Here is a 23703-nt window from a genome sequence, read left to right as displayed (position 1 = left end):
TCAAATATATGGGTGGAAAAGGGACCACTGATTTGTCCTCTTGTGTTTACATGAGAGATAAACTTCTGTATATTTTTGCCCATGTCTGCAGGAACCTGTTACTGTCTCTTCACATATAGTGACCATTACAAGTCTAACTCCTGCCACTTCCTACAACTGCAGTGTGACCACCTTCAGCCACAACAGCCCCAGCATCCCCACTTTCATTGCGGTTTCCACCATGGGTAAGCAGCACTTCCCTGCTTTCTTCTTCCTCCTCCAGCTACAACATGTTTCTCCTTGCTATCTAAAGCTGCTGTCATTAATGCTGGCCACAGTTGTTGTTTGTATCATGAAAAGTCTGCAAGATGTGGATGAGGTGGGGAAGCAATTTTAAAAAGTCTTTAGAAAAATCACTGCCAGGGGGTTGGCTTGGAAAAATATAAACTAGAGGCTCAATTCTCTACTGGGAATTAAAAATAAGGGACCTAGTTTAAGGTGTTAAGGCTGAATATCAAGGTACTTCTTGATGACATTTATGGAGAAAAATGTCTTCTCAGACAAGCTCAAACAAGAGGAAAATTACAAGCTACTAAGGCAAAAAAAAAACCCTCACACACAAACACCTAAACCAAAAATCATCTGCTTTCAGTGAAGAAGTGGAGAGAGAAGGAGAAGGGCCACTGCAGGATCTTGAGCAGTCACACCCTGAAGGGATAGCCAGTGGCTCCCTAGGCATGTCATCATGTTGGGCTCTATACTGACTCTGAAGAAAGAATATCAGTGTTGAACTGCGCAGAGCACTAAACTTTTCTTTAAAATCTCCCCTTCAGAATGATCGGTGTCATCTCTGCTTAGTTGTGTAGCTGTAGTCACTGGTCCTGTACATCATACGCTACTCCATGTACTGGAGTTTAGTCTCTGATGCTTAGCTTAAAAATCTCCATAATTTTTGAACTAAAAAATACTGCTCTAGACAACTGTGGATGTAAAGTTATTGTGAGCAAGTAAAGTATAAACAGTTTTTACATAGTGGGCAGAACAGGGTATCTGGTCTCCCAGTAATACAGTTAATAAGCACGTAATATGGAACAAAAATTAATCAAGGTTGAGAATGGATTCCAGGTTTTGTTTAAAACAGAATATTTAGTTGAAATTTATTTGCCGTAGTTATTCAATCAATTTCAACCCAGTATGTTATGGAACCTTAGCCTGTTAAGAAAAGTTGTTGATTATCGTTGAAGAAAACTTCAGAGTTGAAATGTACTTTGGAGATAGATGATGACGAATATCTGTCTTTTATATTTCCTCCAACCTTTTTTTTCTCTTTTGTTATGAATGTCAATTAAAAAGGGAGACAAAAGACATAATCAGAACATGCTATAGTTTAACAAAATGCCAGAGTTCAGTCATTTCTTTACAGAAGTTTTGTAAGAGCACTGACTAGTCAAAACCTCCTTTTATCTCTAGTGGTAGATTTTTCTCTCTGTTAACACTTCAGGATGAATTAGATCAGTTCAGAAACATAACACTATCAATAACATTCAGGGGGGAAAAACTCAAACAGTCAGTGCTTCTGAACTGAATTACTAAGAGTCTTTGTTTGTATATACAGTTACTGAGATGAATCCAAATGTTGTGGTAATCTCCGTGTTAGCCATCCTAAGTATCCTTCTGATTGGACTGCTGCTGGTGACTCTTGTTGTACTCAGGAGAAAACATCTACAAATGGCCAGGTAAGTCCAGTTTTTGCTAAGTTCAAAAATCTCAGACAATAACAAACACATCATGACAATAGTTGCAAATGAAGGTGCTTGTGTGCATGGGTGCTGCTCATGATGCTTATGAACAGGCTACCTTCAAAATAGTTGTCTTGCTGCTGTTCAGAATTATAGAATCATCTTGGTTGGAAAAGACCTTTAAGATTGAGTCCAACCACTTACCTTACACTGCCAAGCCCACTACTAACCCATGTCCCTTAACACCTCAGCTACATGGCTTTTAAATACCTCCAGGGATGAGGACTTGACCACTTCCCTGGGCAGCCCGTGCCAGCGTCTAACAACCCTCTGAGTGAAAAAGTTGTTTTTAATATCCAACTTAAACTTCCCCTGATGCAACTTGAGTCCACTTCCTCTTGTCCTATCGCTTATTATTTGGGAGAAGAGGCTGACATCAGACACCCTACATGTCCCAGCACTCATATACTAGACGTAGTGTCCACTGTAATTACACCAAGACTCACCATTAGACCCATGGTGGGAATTTCACATCTAAACTCAAGGTGTCAGTTAGGACTAGCATGTCTTCTCTCTCTCTACTTTCATTCCTGACCTGCATTATAAGCTTCAACCTTTGCCTCATTTTGAGTTTTGCAAGACCATGTAGCTAAGAAGTGCAAACACTTCTTCCTAAAGGGTTGCATCAGGAATCTAAAGGATAATTAGGATCTGAAGCAGCTGGACACAGCAGGACATTAAGATGCTTTGACGTGGTTTGGAATAGGAGATTTCCTATATCAACAGACAAGAGGATCCAGGGTGCCACATTTCAGAGGCCTTGTAGAGTCTGAGTCTTGCCATCCAACCCCTAGGGTAAAGCAGGATGTGTCCCTGAGAGTCTCTGTTTAAAGCATTTGACAGCCTGTCCCTAAATCCTGGTCTTCCAGTTGTCAAAATTCTTCATTCATATGGGCTTCTTTCCTATGGGAACTGCAGCGTCACAGATTCACAGAATGGTAGGGGTTGGAAGGGACCTCTAAAGATCATCTAGTCCATCTCACATGAGAAAGAGCATATGGTGCCGCCTAGATCTTGTCTTTCTCTGCAGTCACAATGCAGACAAATATACACTGAGACCCACTAATGCAGAACGGATATCAAGTCCTGCTGTTCACCTCTAATATTAATGATCCCAATTTCTTGTATCATACAGATAAAGGGGAAAATTACCTTGTAGGAGTAAACTGTTTTTTTACAAAACCTATGGTTCCTTCAGCTATCTACATCAATCATTTATACTTGAGTATTGAAATTCAATTTCCTTTTCCCTGTGGTCTTATGTGTAACAGTTCACTTTACTGTGAGCTATATTATGGCCTGAGTGTACTGTGGGAGTTTCCCCAAACCTCTGAAATGTGGTTCACCTCCTAGTTTTGGAAATGTCCTGGAGTCTTCATGCTTTATAATCTATGTCATATATTTTATATTAATTTACTGTCCTGTGTCAAGAAAAGAAATGATTTCATGTAAAAAAACTTGCGTGAAGAAGCTTCCACTTGGCTATGTAGCAGACACTGCTTTTTACACGTTATGTCTTGGCTGTGTGTTCTCTGCAGTAGATTACCATATCATACATATTTTGCAGCCTAGCTCTTTCAGTGAACATTATGTGGCTTATTCCTTCTACATGTAACTGTCTAGGTGAAAATCCCAGATAAATTAATCCTCTTTCCTACTTAATTCTTGTGCAGGCAGCCCAAAGCTTTCTCGATTTCTCTTCATTGCTGCTTTTAGCCACAGAAGATAAAAAGCCCAGTAAGAAATTTAAAAAGTAAATCCAGTAATAAGCTGCAAGCAATTGTTTACTTAAATCAAACAATCAAAAACAGTCAAATCAGCTTATCGTTTTTAGCTGAATATAATGTATTTGTGATGAATGCACTGGAATGTTATTTGGGAAATTCATTTTGTATCCGGAATTATTTTGTGAACTCAAAATTACCATGACGCTGCCTGATGGACACATATATACATCATCTCCTTACAGCTGGGGCAGTGAATATTTAGTGTAGAAAGGTCTATTTGAGATCTTTACAGGCATCATCTCCCTTATTTCACTCTTTAGGCATTATTAGGAAACCTGGCCTCAAGGGGTGTTTGGACAACTGTGTTAAGGGATTTCAGTTGTGTTTATCACAGATTATCTCAGACAGATGTACAAGTTCAACACTTTTCCACAACTCCTAGTTCTCTGTTAAATCAGTGTCATTGCAAGCATTGTAAATCCAAAAATGGTAACTTTCTACTCAATTGTCTTCCTGAAACAGGGAGTGTGGGGCTGGAACTTTTGTCAATTTTGCATCTTTAGAGAGAGATGGAAAGCTTCCCTATAACTGGTGAGTGTTTGAAGTAAAACTTTTAATTATGTTTTTCCCCATCTCTGCTTTTTGTCAAATATGATCTTTAATCCTAGGTGCTTATTTTTTGTGTCATTGCCATCCCTCTTTAAGATAAAACTGCTCTACCTGTTGTTTCAGTATATTATTTCTTGAATGGTGACTCCAGACTACGTACTCTGTCACTTGCTATTTTTAGTAGTGGTTGATGTATATACATGTCAACCAAGTTGCATAGGTGTGTTTTGTGAGGTTTTTTTTTTTTCCTTTCTTTTACAGAAAGACTTCCTAAAATAACACAAGTGTGGAAAAATTGATGTATAAGGTCATTAGCACTTTCGTAGAGATATATTTGCATCCGGGAGTAAGCTTGTCTATAAATGACGTATTAGCAACTGTGTTCATGCAGTGCCATTAATTAATTTCTCCTTGCATTGCAAAACAAGAACAAACCAAATGAAATAATTACTGTAATTTAGTGTCAAAAAGACTCAAAAAAAACACCACTGGCTAGTCTAGAAAAACATCTACAAGTTTTGCAGGCACTGACTGTGGACTCCAAACCATATCTGACACTATTAGCCAAAGAGAAGTATTTAAACAAATAAATTCTGTAGGATTAAGTTTTATAGAAGCAAGAGGACTCCAAAAGTTACCTGATTGGCAACCAATGTGATCATTTCTATTCCTATTTTGATAATCAAATGGGTGCTAATGACTGACCTAAGGTTTACTGTCTTCTTGTTAGCAATCTCTGCAAAACCCTCTCATCTTTCAAGGCAAGTCCAAACAGATATATTTAAAAGCATGCTGTCAGCCCCATTCCAGTGTGTTGGAAGAAAACATGGTTTTACGCCCATGGTCAACTTTGATGACAGGCAGGAAGTTGGAGAGAGGCGTTGGTGTGCAGGGAGCTGCTTCCATGATCTCACAGGACACAGCCTGTCAGCAAGGATGGGATTAAACGGATTGACACTGCACCACAACAAGCTTTTTGCTAATAAACGTGCAAACTGAACTAACAAGCCCAGCAAATCTTGTAAATACCTCACTGTGCTGCTAATTAACTGGATATTAAACAAGCTTCACTTGCTTTGTTTAGCTTTAATAGCAGCCAGCTGTATGCAGTACAAACTAATCTCTCTTTCAGCTTCTCTTACTTGGACTATATTAATGGCAAAGAAGGCAGAAGATCAAACACTCATGTTAATTAAATATCCAAGCTTGAATCAAATTATTAAACTAGCAACAGATGTTATTAAAACCATAAAAGGCTTTTTTATGGAAAGGGAAATGAATAGGTTTGGATGCAAAAGCAAAGATTCATGTTGCTTGATGTAGTATATGTGTATGTATATGTGTGTGTATATATATGTGTGTATGTGCATATATGTATACATACATAAATTATGTTGTACAAACAAAAATAGGGTAAAATATTCCTGATTAATATCTCCACAAATTTTTACTAACTGAACGCAGTGTGTCATGATCTTATGGTTCTGACTTCTCTGAGAGTTAGTAAAGAGATCTTGTTTTGTGTGCCTCTGTTGTCTAACGTCAAGAACAAATTCACTGTTTGTCCAGGCAGCCAAATGGAAAGTATTTCTCTGAAGACAGATAGAAGGATTAAGAAACCTGTTTTTCTTGAGGTCTTTTCAGGGGTCAAGTAAGGTAGTTGTGGATGTATTCACTGATTTCTAAGGACGATTCAGCAGAGCTTTCAGGATTCCAGCAACCTTTTCATCTCTCTCTTTGAATTAAATAAAACCGTTCAGTACACCTAGGCAGTAGGTGAAAGACTATATCATTCCAGGGGAACAATATTGTATTTATCAAGAAATAATGTATTTTTCATACGTTGAATGAAAGAAATTGTTTTACGTGTCAGAATTCCTAATCTATGGACATTAGAAGTAAGCCTGCAAGCATGTTAGCCTGTGATTTGATAAAGTGTGGACATTTCTCATGATGATTTGATGATGAAAGAAAACTCAGGCTTGAATAATTCCTGCCTCTGTAGGGAAGAGGAAGTAAAAACCTCATTTGGAGTATTTGGGCAGTATCATCACTTCTCTCTCTTCTAAGCTTAATGAAAACTTCTTTAGGGCACCAGAGAGCTGCTTATAGAAAACCAAATTTCGTCCTTAATCCACCCCCATAGAAACCCTGACAACAGTTAAGCCTGAAGGCACTATTGTGGCACAGGATAACTAGAAAGGGCTCTTGCTTCTGCTTGACCCACACAATCGCTACCAGTGCCTGGGGAAGGTGCCCTGTAGAAACTACACTGCCTGTTTTCTCTTCAGCAGCAGCTCATTAAAGCATAACTTGGAGTCTTCACTGCCTGGGCAGAAGTTTTCCACCGCTGGCTGAAAGATTAAAATTAAAGATGATTACATTTGATGTGACCCACTTATTGGGGAAAACACAGTATGTACTGATTTCATAAGAGACAAGAGTACTGAAAAAGGAAATTTCTCTTTGTATGGCTCCTTTTTAGAAGAGTTCCAGAAGTACAATATTCCTTTTAGGACAGGAAATTTTCTGATGGAGGAAAAAACATGCTGAGGGTGCATTTGGCAAAAAATCCTGCTACTGGGGCAGTTTTAGTTTGTTTCTTGAATTTTTCACTCAAGGCACTTTTCACAAAGCACTTGTAGCCCACTTCACTGGTAGATAGGACAGGCCTGAGTGAGTTTCCTGGATTAACGTGTAGCAGACTCTAGTAAACAAGTAATAGAGATGTTTAGAATGACTTTGTATTCAAATTTCCTTTAGCTATGGTGTGAACAGTTAGTCATAGAAACCACAGTAAGAAGAAGTTCAAATAATGTCTGCAGAAAACCTAGGATGGAATTCAAAAGACTTAAAAATAGGAGTCTGCAAAATGTTAGATGCATATTTTCAGAATTCTGACTCAACAGAGGGTATTTAGAGATATTGGAATGATCTGAATGTATCTCTGATACTGATGTTCTGATATCTACAGGATATCAGGAGCAAATGTGGCAAAACCAAACTGTGTCCTCACATATCTCAAAGCATCAGAGAATAGCACCACCTATATAATTACCATAAACTTGTGAATGGGATTTTCCAACACATTTTACTCTCTGCAGATCTGACAGTTTCACAATTAATGTTGATTTAGAATAAGAGACCTGAGTCAATATCATAAAAGCCATTTATTTTGATCGTAGAGAATTTTATATGTTAGGTAGCTGAAAACCCTGCGTAGGGTGACAGGCTGAGGAGTAAAAGTTTTACAGATGCTAATAATATTCTTATGAAGTAAGAGGAAGCCTTTATGGATTTAGCTGATTTTGAAACTAGCATTTTCTGATCTCCTGACTTCTGTTTGTCTTACTAACTCTCCTCACTTTTTCATCTTTATGTATGTTATTTATTAATGCTCACAGGCGTAGAAGTGTATTTGCTTTCCTAACTCTGCTACCCTCATGCCTTTGGACTGATTATCTTTTGGCATTTTATATTAATCCTTGGTAAGTGATTTTATTGTTTTTCCATATGCAATATGTAAACAATGTTAATTTATTTTACATTAAAAGTGTGTGATACCTTTGTTTTCAAATGAGTCAAAGCTTTTGAAGATAATTTTCTTGTACTAGACATGGATTGGAGAGGATGTGGGTATCAAAGTAGTTGCTACCCTGCTTCATCTAGTTTGTCTATGCTCCAACCCATTTTGGTATTAAAAAGCTAATCTTTTGGTGGCCATCATATTCATCTCACTGCTCTCTTTGCAATTTTTGCCACTTCATTGTAAGTCCTGGCTGCTTCTGTCCTGGATATTTACCTCTTCATAGCCTGGCATTGCCTTCTGCTGCTTTTCTGTTACTAAAATGGCTTGATTGTGCTCCACCTGTTTGGTGTGTGATGTCAAATGCTGTTTTTAAAGGTACTTTCCTGACATCAGTAGAAGTTTTTCTTTGGGAAACAGTTCACTGGGAATTGATATAAACTAGAAGTCCCAAAGTGTAAAAATTGAGTCACTGTGTGCACGTCTTTGTGTGTTGTGTTTGTATATTTAGTAATTTAGTCTGTAAATAATTTATAGAGACTTAGTAAATGAATTAATGAGGTTTTTTGAAAACCATAGAACCAATAAAGCCACAGGGTCCATTTAGAACCAGAACTATTTTACAAACCATTTAACAAATAATTATAAAATACTATAATCTAAAAGTGCTTAATTTACATAAAAGAAACTTAAGTTCCTGGTGGTCTTGAGTCCAAGATATAGTGATTTACAAAAATGTGAAGTCATTTGTCATTAATGTATAGCACCAAAGCCCTGGCAGGCAGTCACTGACATCTTCAGAATAGGGATTTCTGAGACTGGTTTTCCTTGAGTCACACTGGGTCTGTAGGAAAATCTTATCAAAATTTTCATGGTCCCAGAAATGAGTGGGTTTATGTAACTAAAGTAAATTCCACTTCTTCTACCATGAAAAAATAGGAAAAAAAAGCATGTTCTTCACACACACATGGAAGTCTTTTCTTCAAGGCTAATATCATATTGACTTGTAACTTGTCAGATGTAAACTGAACTATTGGAACTGCATAGTTGGAGGATCAGACAAGCAGTTTGTTACCGTGGAGGTTGCACTGGTCTCTCTCAACTCTGTAATGGTCGAGAAACCCAAGATGGCCACTGTCATCAGCACTGCTGAAAAAAGAGTCATCATCTTCTCTTGCTCCTTTGTGTCTTTTTGTTTAATATGCATTAATATGCAGAACTGTACCTTTCTTCAGGGATTTCCTCTTAAATTGAGCTATCTATTTTAGTCTAAATGACCAAGTTTAAAGGAACTAAAGTTGAATGAGATGAGATTAAACACTTCTTTGTATTTTAATCTGTAAACAGAACAGATAAAACACCAGCTAATGTTTCAAATGTCTTTGTTTTGCACACAAGTTGGTTTAAGACTTTTTTTAATATTCAAGAAACAATTGCAATGCTAAGAAACAAAGGCCTCTTGAGACTATCAAAGCATAAGGATTTTTTTTCTGAGAAATAGATGTCAATCATTTGCTTTATTGCATCTTGAAATTTTCCTTGGAGAAGCATACTTAGAAGCATTCCCATCATAAACAGCATTTATATATTTCTTTCTTTTAGAAGTCATTCCAATGTGTCTGACATTAAAAGGTTTACCACAGTCACAGGGGAAACAAATGCGTTGAATAATTTAGAGAAATATTTTAAGATCTCATTGAAAAAAGTCTTTGAAGATTCAGAGTAAATGCTACTAGACTGTGTGTATAGGACACATGAATATACAGGTACATTACAGATAACATGGAAGGCTGAAGAGGTTTATAATATTTGCAAAGTAAAGCTTTGGAAAGTAAACCCTCCACATTAGTGTCAAGCTGATGTTGCGATAGTTGTTGTTAACTCTGCAGGCAAAGTCCACATCTAGATGAAAATGTACCTTGATAAGATAACAAAAAATACTATAGGTTATGTCTGCTCCTAAATCTGAACATTTTGGAAAATTTAATTTTGGAAATGAATAATTTCATTTCTAAACTTAGCAGAGTAGAAAAATAAAAATACTTTTTAATATTTGTTTCTGTATACTTTCATTGTTTTGAAACGTCTTCACCTTTAATTTACTGATTAAAACTGTGACCCAAGTTATCTAGAAGTCATTTCAGTGTCACCATGAAATTAAAAATGGCATCATTATAATATGGTCAATGAACAGTTGCTGTGTAATGCCCAGGAGGAAAAAAAATGACACTAGTAAAATCCCTTCTGAGTAAGCAAGAATCCTAGAGAAATGATTCCAGGGTGCTTACTTTGTGCATTTAATCTGGCTGATTGCTAATTTTTTTTTGTGTCAACAATGAATTGAATGCACGCTCTCCCTCCAAAAAAGCCACATGGTGGTAGTTAGTGTAGAGCAGTTCTTAAGTCCGTGTTTTAACTGCTTAACACATTCATAATCTTGCTCTCAACTGTCACTGATGAATTACATCACTTATAAATCATGTGAAGACAGTGTATTACATGGCTGGCTTAATTATCTCTTGTTACAAGTCAATTACAATTATCTAAGGTTTAAGCTTTAGCCCTGATGAAGACAATAGGATATTTGCCATTGTCTTCATTGATCATAATGAGCAGGTTATGAAATGGATGAGGAACAGTGTTCAAGCCCTTTCTTTTTCCCTTCACCCTTGCTTGAATTTACAAATGGTGGTCTTCTCCCATTACCCAACAGATGCTCCTCATTCCCAGTTGCTCTCTGATGTTAGCATTGGTTTCCCACCCTACTAGAGCCAGAGTGAAGCAGCTCAGGGGACACTGTGGTACCCCCATCCCCTTCAACAGCACAGCCCTGGGGATTCAGTCTTGGCCCACCTGTAACCAATGGCACTGTTGGGTCAGGATTTGTAGAGGACTCATTGCTTCTGTGGGGCACAGGTTTTTCCTTTTCACAAGCAGGTAGTTCTCAGAGCCACAGAATGGAAAACACATCCCATGGGTGTCAATGGAAATTTTGCTATCAACTTAAAAATGTCCAAGATAATATCACCAGTCTCATCTTGAGTATGATGGTGACCAGAAAATGTTTATTCTTGAATTAGTACTAACTTTGAATAAAGACTATACAATAGCTTAATGAATTAAAAAGAATATTTTATTTTTACAGGAGTAAAAATGGATTGAAGAAGAGAAAGCTGACCAAGTATGTAACTTCTTTGATATTTAAAGAAATAAGTATATCACCTTAGATTAAACATACATTATGGAGTAGATGGTATGGTGATATTGTAGTTACAGATGTAGAAAACCTTGATAAACATCCTGATAGAGATATCTGAAGGCACAAAACAAACAATAATTGAACAAAAGCAATTCTCAACGGATAGGTTGTAGTAAAACAGGTTCTTGCTGACAAAAAGTTATTCATAAGGGAAAAGATCAATTATCCAATTTAGTGATTCCAACAGAGCTTATCCTTAGTTAAAAATTACAAATGGTGAAAAAATAGGATGCATTTGTTTCTAGTGATATTTCCCTCTTGACATGAGGCTTTCATTATGGTTGATGCTAGAACATTAGATCATTAATGCTAACAGGTAAACAGGAGTAATTAAGTGGTGATAAGACAAGTTCCTTTGGGCATATTTCCTGAAAGTAAATGATAAGATTACTGTGTACCTGCTTCAGTAGCTTGTAAATTAGAGCATGATAATTAGGTGAGGGAAGCTGTTTACCTGTGTTTTATTATTCAGAATGTTAGCCTAATTATTTCTCCATTGTGTTCAGAGGCTTTGCCTGTACTAACAGACCCTCACCTGACAAAAAAGTTGCAGAATGAGTAGAGTTGCTAAATCAAGGCTATTTTATGTCTGGTGAAGCTCTTCATGATTTTGTATAGTTATATGCCACTTTTTTGTAGCTACCAATATTTTTTTTAGCCTTCAGGAGAATCTAACCTCTAATGACAAATGTGTTTAGTTCTCAAAGCCAGCAGAGAAAATAGTCACAGCAGTGGCATCCAAAGTAATGTCTTAGGTGATTTATTTTTGTGGACTGTTGTGGTTTAGGCCTAGCTGGCACCATGCAGTCTCTTGCTCACTGTCACCCCCATCCATCTCCACCCCTAGAAGTGGGCCTGACTTAGAGCAGGGGAAAGTTTTGAGCAAATTCTTACAGGACCCATCTTTACAGCCCCTTCCCCATTACCAGAAACAGCTCCACACAAACCCATGATAGTAGACCTTCTAAAAAAAATAAAAACCTAAATATGAAATACATTTTTTTTGCATGAGTAAAGCTCAGATGAGTTTTAAAAATGTCTGTGCCAGATGTGAAAATATCTGAAAGCAACATTTTACATTGCACAAGAGGCAACTTAAATGAAGTAGCATCTGTTCTGGTTCCAAAACTGTCCTGATGGGATGGTGCTGAGAGTGTATCTGTGATGGGGTGCTGAATCACTGTTTATCGTGATGCCACTTACGCCTTGGGGACATACTCACCTGCAAAAGCAGTAAATGAGCCATGGAATCGTAAGAAGAGTGCATAGGCCATTCCCCTCACCTCAGACCAGTGGTTTCCCTTGTGTAGGACAAGACCAACCCCCCAAACTAGAGTGCTTATGTTATCATCAGCATCAGCAGCTGTAGCACTGAGCTCATGCAAAGGGATCAATGGCCCCCTCTCGGTTTCTCTTTTTGGTTCTGTTATGATATGATGCAGGTAATGAGCAATATGCTCACCATTTGGTGGCACTGACCACCAGAATTTTTTTTCTCTTTATTGTTGCTTTCTAGAATTAACAGTTGCCAATACATATGCATGACTTGATAGTATTCTGAGGGAAAGCAGAAATAAAATGTACTTTAAAGTTTAGGGGGTTTATTCTTAATTTCTGTGGTTTGTTGTGTTTTTTTTATAAAGCCCTGTCCAGTTGGATGATTTTGATGGATACATCAAGGATATGGCCAAAGATTCAGATTATAAATTTTCTCTGCAATTTGAGGTAAATCTGTGGAGATTCTGTACTCGCCCAGCTGCCACGCCTAGATCAGCTTTTTTTTCCAGATGTTAGGTTTCTGTGGGATGTTCCTGTGCTGTGTGTTGTTTCATGTACGCTGTTGCTAGGTGGGTCAGTTTCACTTCCAGCTCTGCAAAATTTAAAAGTGGACCTTGATGTCATTAAAGGCTGCATTCAGTAAGCTGATCTGTAGCTCATCATATTTGGTTCAAGATAATTGTCACTGACACACTTCCTTTAAGTCTAGGACACACTAGCAGCCTGAACTGAATTCAGGATTTTAATGTTTAATGTCTTGATTTTATTTATTTAATGCCCTTAATTTGAGAAGAAGCATTGGAATGAGATGAGAAAGTAACATGAAGAATCTCTTTAAGAGCAAGGAGATCTTTCTAAGATCAGTTCAGGTACATTCTCTTAATGACCCAGAATTTAAAGACAATGTAGTAGTATAAAAGCAAAAAGCTCCTATGCTAGGGCTAGCTTCCAAAGATTTAAACATGGGAAGGGAGTGGGGAAAATTGTGAAGGCATTACCACCATTCTGGGTAGCTGACATGTTCCCTTCCTGCCAAAGTCCTCTGATTCATTGTATATTAGCTGTGGCTACTGAAGGTAATGACTAGAAAGATCTTCCAAGCATTCCCCAGTATCAAGAACAAAGGACACTTGAAGATGGGAAGAAAACTCTTTAAGGGGGGAGGATGACCATCACAGAAATAACTTATCATGTCTCTGGTTTGACACTATTTTGGCTAATGAAGTGTGGGTGAAGAGGAGAATTCTGCAGTCACAGCCTTGGATGGCAGCAGTGTGTTGGCAGCATCAGCAGGAGAGACCACATCTTTGCTCTCTAGCAGTTTGTAGCCAAACTTGGAGATAAGGAAAGTCGATGTAATCCTGTTGTCAGTTTATAAAGTGATTTATGAACATTCTCCATCTGATACCTGCCACAAGTAATCACCTCACAAAGAGTTATTTTTTGAGTGTGCTTGAGGCTGACCTTGGCGTTTTTCTCCCTGTTACCCTAGGAGCTAAAACTGATTGGGCTTGACATACCCCATTTTGCTGCTGATCTTCCCATGAATCGTTGTAAAAATCGCTACACAAATATCCTGCCATGTAAGTACAAAATGTACAGGCTCCTGCTGAAGTTTATCAAGAGGGAAAGAGTTTTAGTAAGACAACTGGAGAATCAGGACAGATTCTCTGACTGATAAAAAGCCTGTTCTAAAACCTGCCCTTAGAGAGAACCAGGCAATAGATGTCTTTTGTTGATTTTGGAGACATAGCTTTCTGGGGATGTTTATCCAGACAGGAGTTTGGGGGTGAGAAAAACAAGGTCATTTTTACCACTAAGTGATTTTACTATATTTCTCTTATGATTTTAATGATTCATAAGGGAGCCCAAAGAGACAGCATTTGAAGGAAGTATTTTGCAAAACAGTAATGCTGCTGCATCCATGTATTGTTTACTGAATCAAACACTTCTCTCTGTTGGTAAATATAATGTTTTCTTTTTTTTAATGGAATTTTTTTTCAGATTTTCTAGGATTCATTTTAATTTTACCTGGTTGGTGACAGACGTTGCCACGTTTGAGAGACAAATGGTTTTTTTTTTTTTCCTTTTACAGATGACTTTAGTCGTGTCCGATTAGTTTCAATGAATGAAGAAGAGGGATCTGACTACATCAATGCCAACTACATTCCTGTGAGTACAGAGACTTGGTCAGTGTAAAGAACAATGTCCTGCACAGCAGTTAGAGCATGTCACCTGCATATAGCACAATATCTTCTAGAAGCTCAATCGTGTTTCAGCATTTCCTATAACTTTGCTTATTTTGCCTACAGGGAACTATGCTTTTTGCCACCCATAAAAAAAAACAAACCCCCAGAAATATAGGCAGGGGGATGGGATGGCAGGATTTTTGGCAAATTCTGCTGCAGTAGCATTGGATAAGCTGTGAGTCTTTATGAAACCTGGTAGGGAAGTGGGTAGGAAATGCTAACTAGTTCTATGGCTTTTTAGCACAGCTATAGAAACCATAAACTTTTAAGTGAGAAACTTTTCTGGATTTCTATGGCACATGTGAAAAGGATTAAGCCAGACAGTCCACAACTGAGAAACTGCACAAAGCCCACATGTTGCATGGAGGTAGCTTCTGCTTTCTGCTTCATCTATGGTGCTGGGAGTAGCATCCAGGATTTTAGGATAAAGTGTACGCAGAGCTGTAGTCAAACAATTTGACACTGGGGTTGGACTAAAACCTCATCATCTTTTTCCACTCACGCCTGAGCTTGTGCAGTCACCTAAGCTTATGCTTGGTACTGCTGCAAAGTTTTGTCGCTTTGTTGTGCCTCCTCACTGTGGCTCAGTGTAAGCTCAGGAAGAGCAGGCTTCTCCCTGTAAGTTCAATGCTTTGCATGGAGAGGGGGCAGGACACTACAGCATACATTTAGCAAAAAAGACATTGCACTTGGGGACCATGGGCAGCTGAGCATTTCTGCACCCATGCCGTGAACAGGAGACAGAGTTGGCCCTGGCTGTGCTGGAGAGAACTAGGTCAGCATTATGGAAAAAGGAGGAGCCCTCAGATGAGCTGATGGAAACACCTCTTTGTTGCTTTGTGCCTGTACCGCTGAGCATGTTGCCTGCACTTAGTTTCTACGTGTCAAGGGCATGACACTAAACACGCAAGCTGCACAAACCTGAGCTCACAGTGAAGAAAGAAAAAATGTTCCAGTGTTCAAAAGCATCAGGCATAACTTGGGAAACTTCTATGACATGGGATTAGGGATAATAGGATTTTATGTAGCAGTCCCTTCTGAATTGCTGAGTTCTGCTTTTGATGGTTTACATCTCTTTATAGCATAGTTATAGCATAATGCTGACCATAGAAACTGGGGCAGACGTGTCATCTTAATGCTTGGCTTTTCCTGATGATTGCTTCTCCACGGACTACCTGCCTCCAAACACAGATGCTAGTGGTGATCTCTGTCTCTGTGATAATAGAGATTTGACACTTGGATCAGATATAGCCCATGCTGGCAATCAAACAGCAATTTCAGTGTAATGCAAAAACTCAGATTGAGATGACTTCTAGAGATGTCTGGGGGAAGCCATTTATGGAAAGTGCTCCCAGATCACAAATATTTTTACAACCCTCATGCTGTGGTGGCACAGAAATTGCCCAATTTGCTTAGGATCATGCTGTGTGTTGGATGTATCTTTTGCTTTTATTAGGAATACCAAATGCAGTTTTGATGATACAAATATGGTTATAGCAGATGCCAAAATGACCATGCCGTGGATCTTTTGTTATAATCTTTATAATGGTCTTCTGGTGTTGAGAGGGGAGGGAGTCTTTCCAGCTACAAGCATGCCGATAGATACAGTAGAAGGAATACATGTGTATAAAGCACTTGTGCTTCATTAAAACATAGCAATGGCAATCTGTTAAGGGTGTTGACTCAGCATGTTCTGTATTATTTTAAGCAGAATTCTAGTTAATATTTTACTAATTTAAGCCCTTATGACATAAACACATGCACATGATCATTGTTATCTTTCGTTTACATCAGTGACTGAAAGTCATAACAGGCACCACTGGGCTGAGGAGGCTGAGTCTATAATTGTTTTTATGTCTGTACCTAAACAAACCCTTAATTGTGAAATCTAGAAGAAAGCAGAACTTTGATTTAGGATTCCCATTACTTGTTTTTTTTAATGTTGCTTTTCCTGTTCTCAGGGCAAAGGGTTTCTTTAGTAACAGATCCATCTTCTGTCTTCTACATTGCTTATACTTTGGGAGTATCAAAAATTGATGAAAGTTGTAATCTCAAAATAAATACCAAAAAAAAGTGATTTTTTTTTCTCTTTCTCTAAGAAATTGCTTTAAAAAGTACAGAATGAACATGAGCAAGCTAAAAAATAGGTATGGCAGAGAAAAAGATGTGTTCTGAAATATTTATCATGTTGGTAAACAGCACCTGTCTCTGTTTCTTAGGGATATAATTCACCCCAGGAATACATTGCAACCCAAGGACCACTGCCGGAAACTAGGAATGATTTTTGGAAGATGGTTCTCCAGCAAAAGTCTCAAATTATTGTTATGCTCACTCAATGTAATGAGAAAAGAAGGGTGTGTGACAAATTTTTGCACATAATAGAAAATAAACTACTTATTTACTGGTGGGTGAATATCTGCATTGTTTCCTGATCATGATGCAGCATCATAACCAGAAATGGAATGGGACTTCATTCACTTATGCCAGGCATTTCAGGATGGTTAAGGAGCTGGAGTGTCTTTCACATGAGGAAAGGTTGAGAAAGTTGGGACTTTTCAGCCTGGAAAAGAGAAGGCTCAGGGAGAACTTGTTACTGTATATGAATAACTGATGGGAGGGAATGGAGGCAAGAGACCCCTCACTGGTGCCCAGTGACAGGACAAGGGGCAATGGGCACAAATTAAAGCACATTAATTTCTATCTGAACATCAGGAAACACTTTTTTACTATAACAGAGCAGTGGTAGAAGTTGCCCAGAGATTGTGTGGAGTCTCCAGCCTTGGAGATTCCAAAAAGCTGTATGGACATGATCCTGAACAGCCTACTCTAGGTGCCCCTGCTTGAGCAAGGGGTTAGGTGAGAGGACTTCCAGAGGTCCCTGTTGACCTCAACCATTGTGCAATTCTGCACTTTTAAGTTTAAATAATAACAAAATACAATTTTTTGCACTTTCTTTGGTATTATAATAGAATTATTTGCAATATATATATATTTTTAATGTATATATTCTTGCTCCTCATGTTTTGTTCCTTTTAGACCTATCCTATTAGGAAAAGTAACAGTCTATAAAGACATAATATTTTCATTCTTCACTATACCAATGCTACACTTCAGAAAACTATAGCTTATGTCAACGGTTACAAAATTGAATGATCAAACTGAAAGTCTAAAGGATATGTTACCTCTTATTTCAGCAACAAGTAAATAGTTCTGTAGAGATTTCTAATACTGAGGTTCAGTATACTTTTGATTGTGCTTTTATGTACATGCATATATATATATTTATATAAATAAAATATGTATGTATTTATTTTCCTTTCAGGTGAAATGTGATCATTACTGGCCTTTTACAGAAGATCCTATTGCATATGGGGACATCACAGTGGAGATGCTGTCTGAGGAGGAGCACACAGACTGGGTTTATAGAAATTTCCGAATTAGCTATGTAAGTGAAAAATTTCACATGACTCTACTGAAACAGTAGGAGTAATTTCTGCCCAGCCTTTCCTTTAACTTTTGTCAACTTCTGGCATTCAGTGGAAAAAGCCTAAGAGAGAGATCGATGGCCTTACCCTCATTCCACACAGGCAAATAGTTAAATCACAAAAGTTTCCCCTAAAATTGTTATCTCTGTGAATTTATCAGAAAAGTGCAAGATTGAAACAGAAGTAAAGCCAGAGTTCTGGATGTCTCTGTGGTCCCAATAGTAACAACAAATATCTAAACTTAATTTTCTTTATCTTGGGCTATAAGCTATCATTTTGCTATAACCTATTCAAAACTTGAGAATACCAATGTAGAAATTGAAAACAGTGTAATTCTGCAATGTTCATATATTTCTATATTTTCTATATTCTATAAAGCATGGAAACACATGTGAGAGACTGCAGTTTCCAAATTAAAGCTTCTCAGATTTTCAAGGATTTCTTTGTTTTCTTCACTAGATTGTTGCAGGCACTAGCTCATGAAGGAAAGGTTAGAGATATAGAGGGGACCTGAAAAGCTGAGCATTGGCATGCCCACCCTGACCCAGGACCTTAGTCCTGCTCAGCCGTGCCTCACTGCTATGAAATGCACACAAAGGTGCAAACACATAAAACATGATATATTGGGCTGTTGGTGTCTCTTGAAAATTATGGTGAGACTGCAGTTTGCAGTTCAGGTAAACGGTCCTTTACCAGACTCAGGGCAGCTACTTCGGGGTCTTTTGTACTGATCTCATTTTTTAATATCCTATTCCTAAGGATCTGTTGTTGCCTGTAACTGGAGAGAGGTTACTGCAGTAGGGTTATTTAGCCTGACTCAGAATGGCAAAACTAAAAGCATCACTTGCCATGGGTTTTCGTGATGACACCTCCTCACCCTGTCCCATGTCAGAAGTTTCTTTAAGTCTTAATGACAAAATGAATTGTGTTGAACTCTGTTGACCAGAGTTTTCGGTATTATAAACTTTTCTTATAATAATGAGTATTTTCCTTTGCCCCTCTATTTTTTTTCTTCCCTTTTGTTTTTGCTTTTGTAAAACTTGAAAAGAGTTGATGCCCTTTTGATAATAATGGCCAGATACCTCCTCTCCATTTTAATCAAATAGCATATAAATTCTTTGCCATTTTTTTGGCTGACTTTATTTTCTTAGGCTGTATTGGAGGAAAAAAAGAAAAAACTCAAAATGATGAAAAAACTCCCTCAGTCTGACCAAGCATGACTGCACTGTTAAAACGCCTGTGAACATGCTGCTATTCTGCTTCTCCCATTAGGCTGATGAGGTGCAAGATGTGATGCATTTTAACTATACTGCCTGGCCAGATCATGGTGTCCCCACAGCCAACGCTGCTGAAAGCATCCTCCAATTTGTACAGATGGTCAGGCAGAAATCGGCCAAGAGTAAAGGCCCCATGATCATACATTGCAGGTAAATGCTTCAAGGAAATGGAGAACTAAAGGATGTAACTTACTAAGTAGGCTGGGAAACCATTGGAAGGACAGATTTTGGGGCTCTGCTCACCTATTAGCTGGAAATGGTTCTCTGATGTTAAGGGTAAAAGATTAGTCCCCTGCTTTGATAGTTATGTTGAATTGTGGTGAGATGAGCTGTTCAACTTCACTGAAAATACTTTCAAGGCTTGGACAGCAGAAGGAACTTTTCCTGGGATGCACACTTCTATCCTTATTACTAAGTATGCTGTTCGGACTCTACAGGAAACTCTATAAAACCTCTAGAGCCACATCCACAGGGAAATCAGACTTGAACATTGCATGTTAAATCACAATGCAAAGAATCATATGCACATTAGAATCTCTAAATCATAACAGTGTGAGGTTTCTTTTCTAACCACTAAGCTTCACTTTGTGAGGAAAAGAAGATTTGTCAGCCAAGGGGTTGCTGATTATTTCTGTGTCATGCTCCCAAGACACAAGTCCTGGAGTGTAGGCTCTTGTGGGAGGTTTGTTCTTTGAGACAATAGTTCAGTGCCTTAGCAAAGCTGAGCTTTGCAGTATGGAGAGCTGTGGAACTCAGTCATGCAGGTTCAATCCTAGGTGCCTCTGTGCAGCAATCACTGCTGAGTGGGTCTCTGCAGTTACAACCACAGCTCCTGTAGTTAGAGGTGTCTCACGAAATGTTTGAGGGGAGCAGTGAAAGTAGACAGGTAAGGATGGATGAGGGTGTGCATGCACATGGAATGCATTAAGAGCAGCATAGGAAGGTGAAACAACTGCAGAGCCTTCCATTCCACACATTCTGCCCAAACAACAGACAAAGGGTTGCATGGCATTAAATCGTACAGATTAACAGAGGCTCGTCTGACCTCAGATTAGATACATGTGATTATTGCAGTCACAGAATGCCTGTTTTTTGCAGTACCACTGCTTTTTATTCCATATCCCCATCAGAGAAGCCTGACATGAGATGCATATCTCTGTGTGTTGCAGTGCTGGAGTGGGACGGACAGGAACCTTCATAGCCCTGGATCGGCTCTTACAGCACATCCGTGATCACGAGTTCGTAGATATTTTGGGTCTGGTGTCTGACATGCGGTCCTACAGAATGTCCATGGTGCAGACAGAGGTAAGCTCAGTTTTATACAACACTGTGAATGGAACATCAGATCTATTTCATACCTCTCTGTAGCACGTTTGTTTCCAATGACTGTTGTTCCTCCTGGACGCTTGTCAAAATAGCTATCAATAGATACAATTATGTTTTAATCATTGTAATATTGTTACATTATCATTCTGCTGCATAGGTGGATGTGATAACATAGCTACAATCTCACTGCTGTCTTCCAGAGGGGATGAGTTATTCTCACCTTCTGGGAAATTAGTATGCAAAAAAATGCATTAGAAGAGATTAACATATGAAATTTCAAACCGTTTTGAAAAGAATTGGGCTTGCTGAGGGGATTAATGGCTCACAAAGTGGTATCAGTATCAGACAGCCAGTCATGCTTGTTCAAGAGGGCATCATCTATCCAAGCGAAGGAACTCAGTCACACAATGGTAATACAAATAACAGGCAAACAGACAAAAGGATTGTGTGTTTGACAGATATCCTCCTCACCTCTTTCTCTGGCAAAATATCTACTGGGTAGTTCTTTGTCTATCTTTAAAGCAAATAACAGGAGAATAGTCATATTGTCAGAATATCTAATGGGAAAAAAAAAATCACTAACTTTTTCTAAACTAGAAACTCTTATGCATCTGAAACCTTCCCAGCTCCTCTCCTGATGAGGGAAAGATTTCACATCTGTTGTACTCTTGACTGGTTGACAGTATCAGCTGTCAACCACTATCCATTTGGAAGTGCCACCATCACTGTTTGCAGGCTAGGTTTGGCAGATAATTTGTTACCAAGGATTGTTGAACCCACAGCAAAGCAAAGATGACTAAGTGTGGAGAGGATAGGAGAAGGAAAACCCAAAGTGGTAACAGCTAGCATCTAGAAGTGAAAACTCAGTATTCTCAGACCATTCTGGATCGTTCCTATGAAACTAGCACTTCCCATCACAATTGGTAGTATTAATCCAAAGGCAGATCCTATGTAAACACCAGAGAAACAAATCCTGATAGTTGATTTCAGCTGCAACTGTGTTACCACTGAAGAGGTGATGTGATCTTAATTTTTTTTTTCATGGACTTTGTTGGTTGCTGAGCTCCTGCTGCTCCAGGCAGTGGCCAAGCCTGGGCTCAGAGGTCACTAGGTGGCACTGACTCTCCAGCACAGAGGCCACTAAAAAGGCTTTCCTTACAAAATCTGAAACCACACGCAGTTCACCTGGGTTCACATTGCCTCATAAGCTGGAAACTAGTCAGTGCTTTGCTAAGCAGTTTTAAAAAAAACAAATAGCATAGGCTCAAAAATGGGATTGGATGGGAGAATACCCTGAATTGAAATCAGCCACTCCAAATTAGTGGACATGAGGAAGTCCAGGCCTTTCTGTGGTCTGAAACATGCTTTAAACTCAAGTTGATATCTCCTACCATCAGCAGACCACTGGGGACAGGGACTAAAATCCAGATTCAGGTTTTGGGGCAGTTGTTTTTTCTTGAGATCCACTTGCTCCCTGTGGCTAGTGCACATAAACCACTAGTACAAGTATTCATCAGGGTGTGCCTTCTCTCTCTTTGAATTAAAAAAAATTAAGGTTATTCCAAACTGAGTTCCAGTGTTTAATCTGTATGATAATGCTTAGAAAAGCTTGTCCATACCAAAACCAAAAACAATCACTGTCTCGTTGCACAAAAAACCTGTCCAAAAATATAAGTGTATGCAATTGATCAGACTTAGTTACAGTGTCCTTTGCACAGAGGTTGCCAACTCCCCAAATATTTAACTGCTCTGTGAACAAAAGTAGGTTTCAGCTTTTTATTGGTCTTTTAACAAGCTTTTTTATTGTCTTTGCCAAGTCAAGTCAAGAACTAAAGAACAAGAAGTTATACTTCAAGTGCATATGTGGCATGAGTGCATTTTGTTGCACTCAGGTACCTTTCTGGGAATTAATTACTTTTCAGGCAATATAAAGTAGATCTACTTTAGCTTAGATCCATCTGAACTATTCTGTTCTGTTCTGTTCTCCCACCATCTTTCAGGCAATTAATAAGTGATTATGATGCCATGGCAGCTCTGGTAGATTTTGTGCTTTTGCACATTCTACCTGTAGCAATTGCAGGATATTATTTTGGGAGTAGACACCTCCTTGTACATTGTGAGGGGCTGAGGAGCAAGAGACAGAGCTGTGCAGGGTGTGAACTATCAAACTGTTTCACTGTTTGGGTTTTTGTCATGCTTTCTGAGGTGTGAAAATGTCCACTCATTTGTTTTTTTCTTCCAGGAACAATACATTTTTATTCACCAGTGTGTGCAACTGATGTGGCAAAAGAAGAAGCAGCAGTTCTGCATCAGTGATGTCATATATGAGAACGTCAGCAAGTCCTAGTTCAGAGTCACAGGTGGTAAGTCAGGCAAGCCCAGCCCTGCGCCATGCACACAGCCTCACGTCCTGGCTGCAAAATAATTGCTAAGAACCCTCATTATTTCCTTTTTAATTTATAAATTGTTCTGTGTTGTTTGGTTTCAGGTGAGACCATGAAGCACACCCATCTTCCCTTGCTTCTGATTTTTTTTTCTTTTGATGGTTTGAATGGCCAGTTCTGCCATGAGAGACCGCTGCTTTGCAGTACACAGATCATGAAAGAAACTTTAACTTTCTGAAGCACTGGGGAGACAAAGCCTTAACAAGCCTGCGGTGTCTTTTGAACTGTTTAATTTCTGGACATTTTTTTAGAAAAATACTGGACCAAATTCTACTAAACAACATGAAGGAAAAGACATTATAATATGTGCATAAAATAGATTGCTCCAGAGTGTGGAATTTTTATTTGGTACTTTTGGTTAATTTTTAAGGGGCTTTTTTTGGTGTTTTTTTTTTTTTTTCTGCAGGTTGGGCTTAAGGTTAAAGTAAGTGCAATATTTTTTTAATTGTTGACCGATGAGCTTTCTTCATGTGTCACTGGTCTGTGCTAATGTCCATAGGAGAGCAGGCATTGTTAGTATCTAATAATACCTCATTAGTAAATAGCGAGGCATGAACATACATGAAGAAATCTGGAGATTGTGAAGAGAAAAGGGGGGAGGGGGGGTTGCTGGGTACATGGATTTGACTGTTTCCTACAGCACTGATATATGTGGGGTCTGGGGGAGCACAAGACCTGAGGAACGGACTGACGAGCAGAAATCCAAACCACGAAGCCTGAAGCTGAAGCAGGCAGCTGACCCTGA

The 23703-nt window shown here is 38.6% G+C and overlaps 1 protein-coding gene across 1 annotated transcript in view; it reads left to right on the top strand.

Annotated features, from left to right (window-relative positions):
• PTPRO (protein tyrosine phosphatase receptor type O) overlaps positions 1 to 23036 on the top strand; it is a 153478-nt gene extending 130442 nt beyond the window's left edge. Inside the window, exons 14-27 of the mRNA XM_061988866.1 lie at positions 92 to 224; positions 1595 to 1715; positions 4028 to 4096; positions 7519 to 7602; positions 10786 to 10821; positions 12543 to 12624; positions 13670 to 13760; positions 14273 to 14349; positions 16646 to 16780; positions 17749 to 17871; positions 19184 to 19338; positions 20358 to 20493; positions 22757 to 22877; positions 23003 to 23036. Of these exons, the coding sequence (XP_061844850.1) occupies positions 92 to 224; positions 1595 to 1715; positions 4028 to 4096; positions 7519 to 7602; positions 10786 to 10821; positions 12543 to 12624; positions 13670 to 13760; positions 14273 to 14349; positions 16646 to 16780; positions 17749 to 17871; positions 19184 to 19338; positions 20358 to 20493; positions 22757 to 22861 (1347 nt within the window). The 3' untranslated portion in view covers positions 22862 to 22877; positions 23003 to 23036. The remainder of the gene's footprint in view (positions 1 to 91; positions 225 to 1594; positions 1716 to 4027; positions 4097 to 7518; positions 7603 to 10785; positions 10822 to 12542; positions 12625 to 13669; positions 13761 to 14272; positions 14350 to 16645; positions 16781 to 17748; positions 17872 to 19183; positions 19339 to 20357; positions 20494 to 22756; positions 22878 to 23002) is intronic.
• Positions 23037 to 23703: the final 667 nt, after the last annotated feature.

The sequence above is a fragment of the Colius striatus genome, chromosome 1 (assembly GCF_028858725.1).
Source record: "Colius striatus isolate bColStr4 chromosome 1, bColStr4.1.hap1, whole genome shotgun sequence".
NCBI lineage: Eukaryota > Metazoa > Chordata > Aves > Coliiformes > Coliidae > Colius > Colius striatus.
The sequence above is the reverse complement of the archived record's forward strand: the minus strand, read 5'-3'. Positions and strand labels throughout refer to the sequence as shown.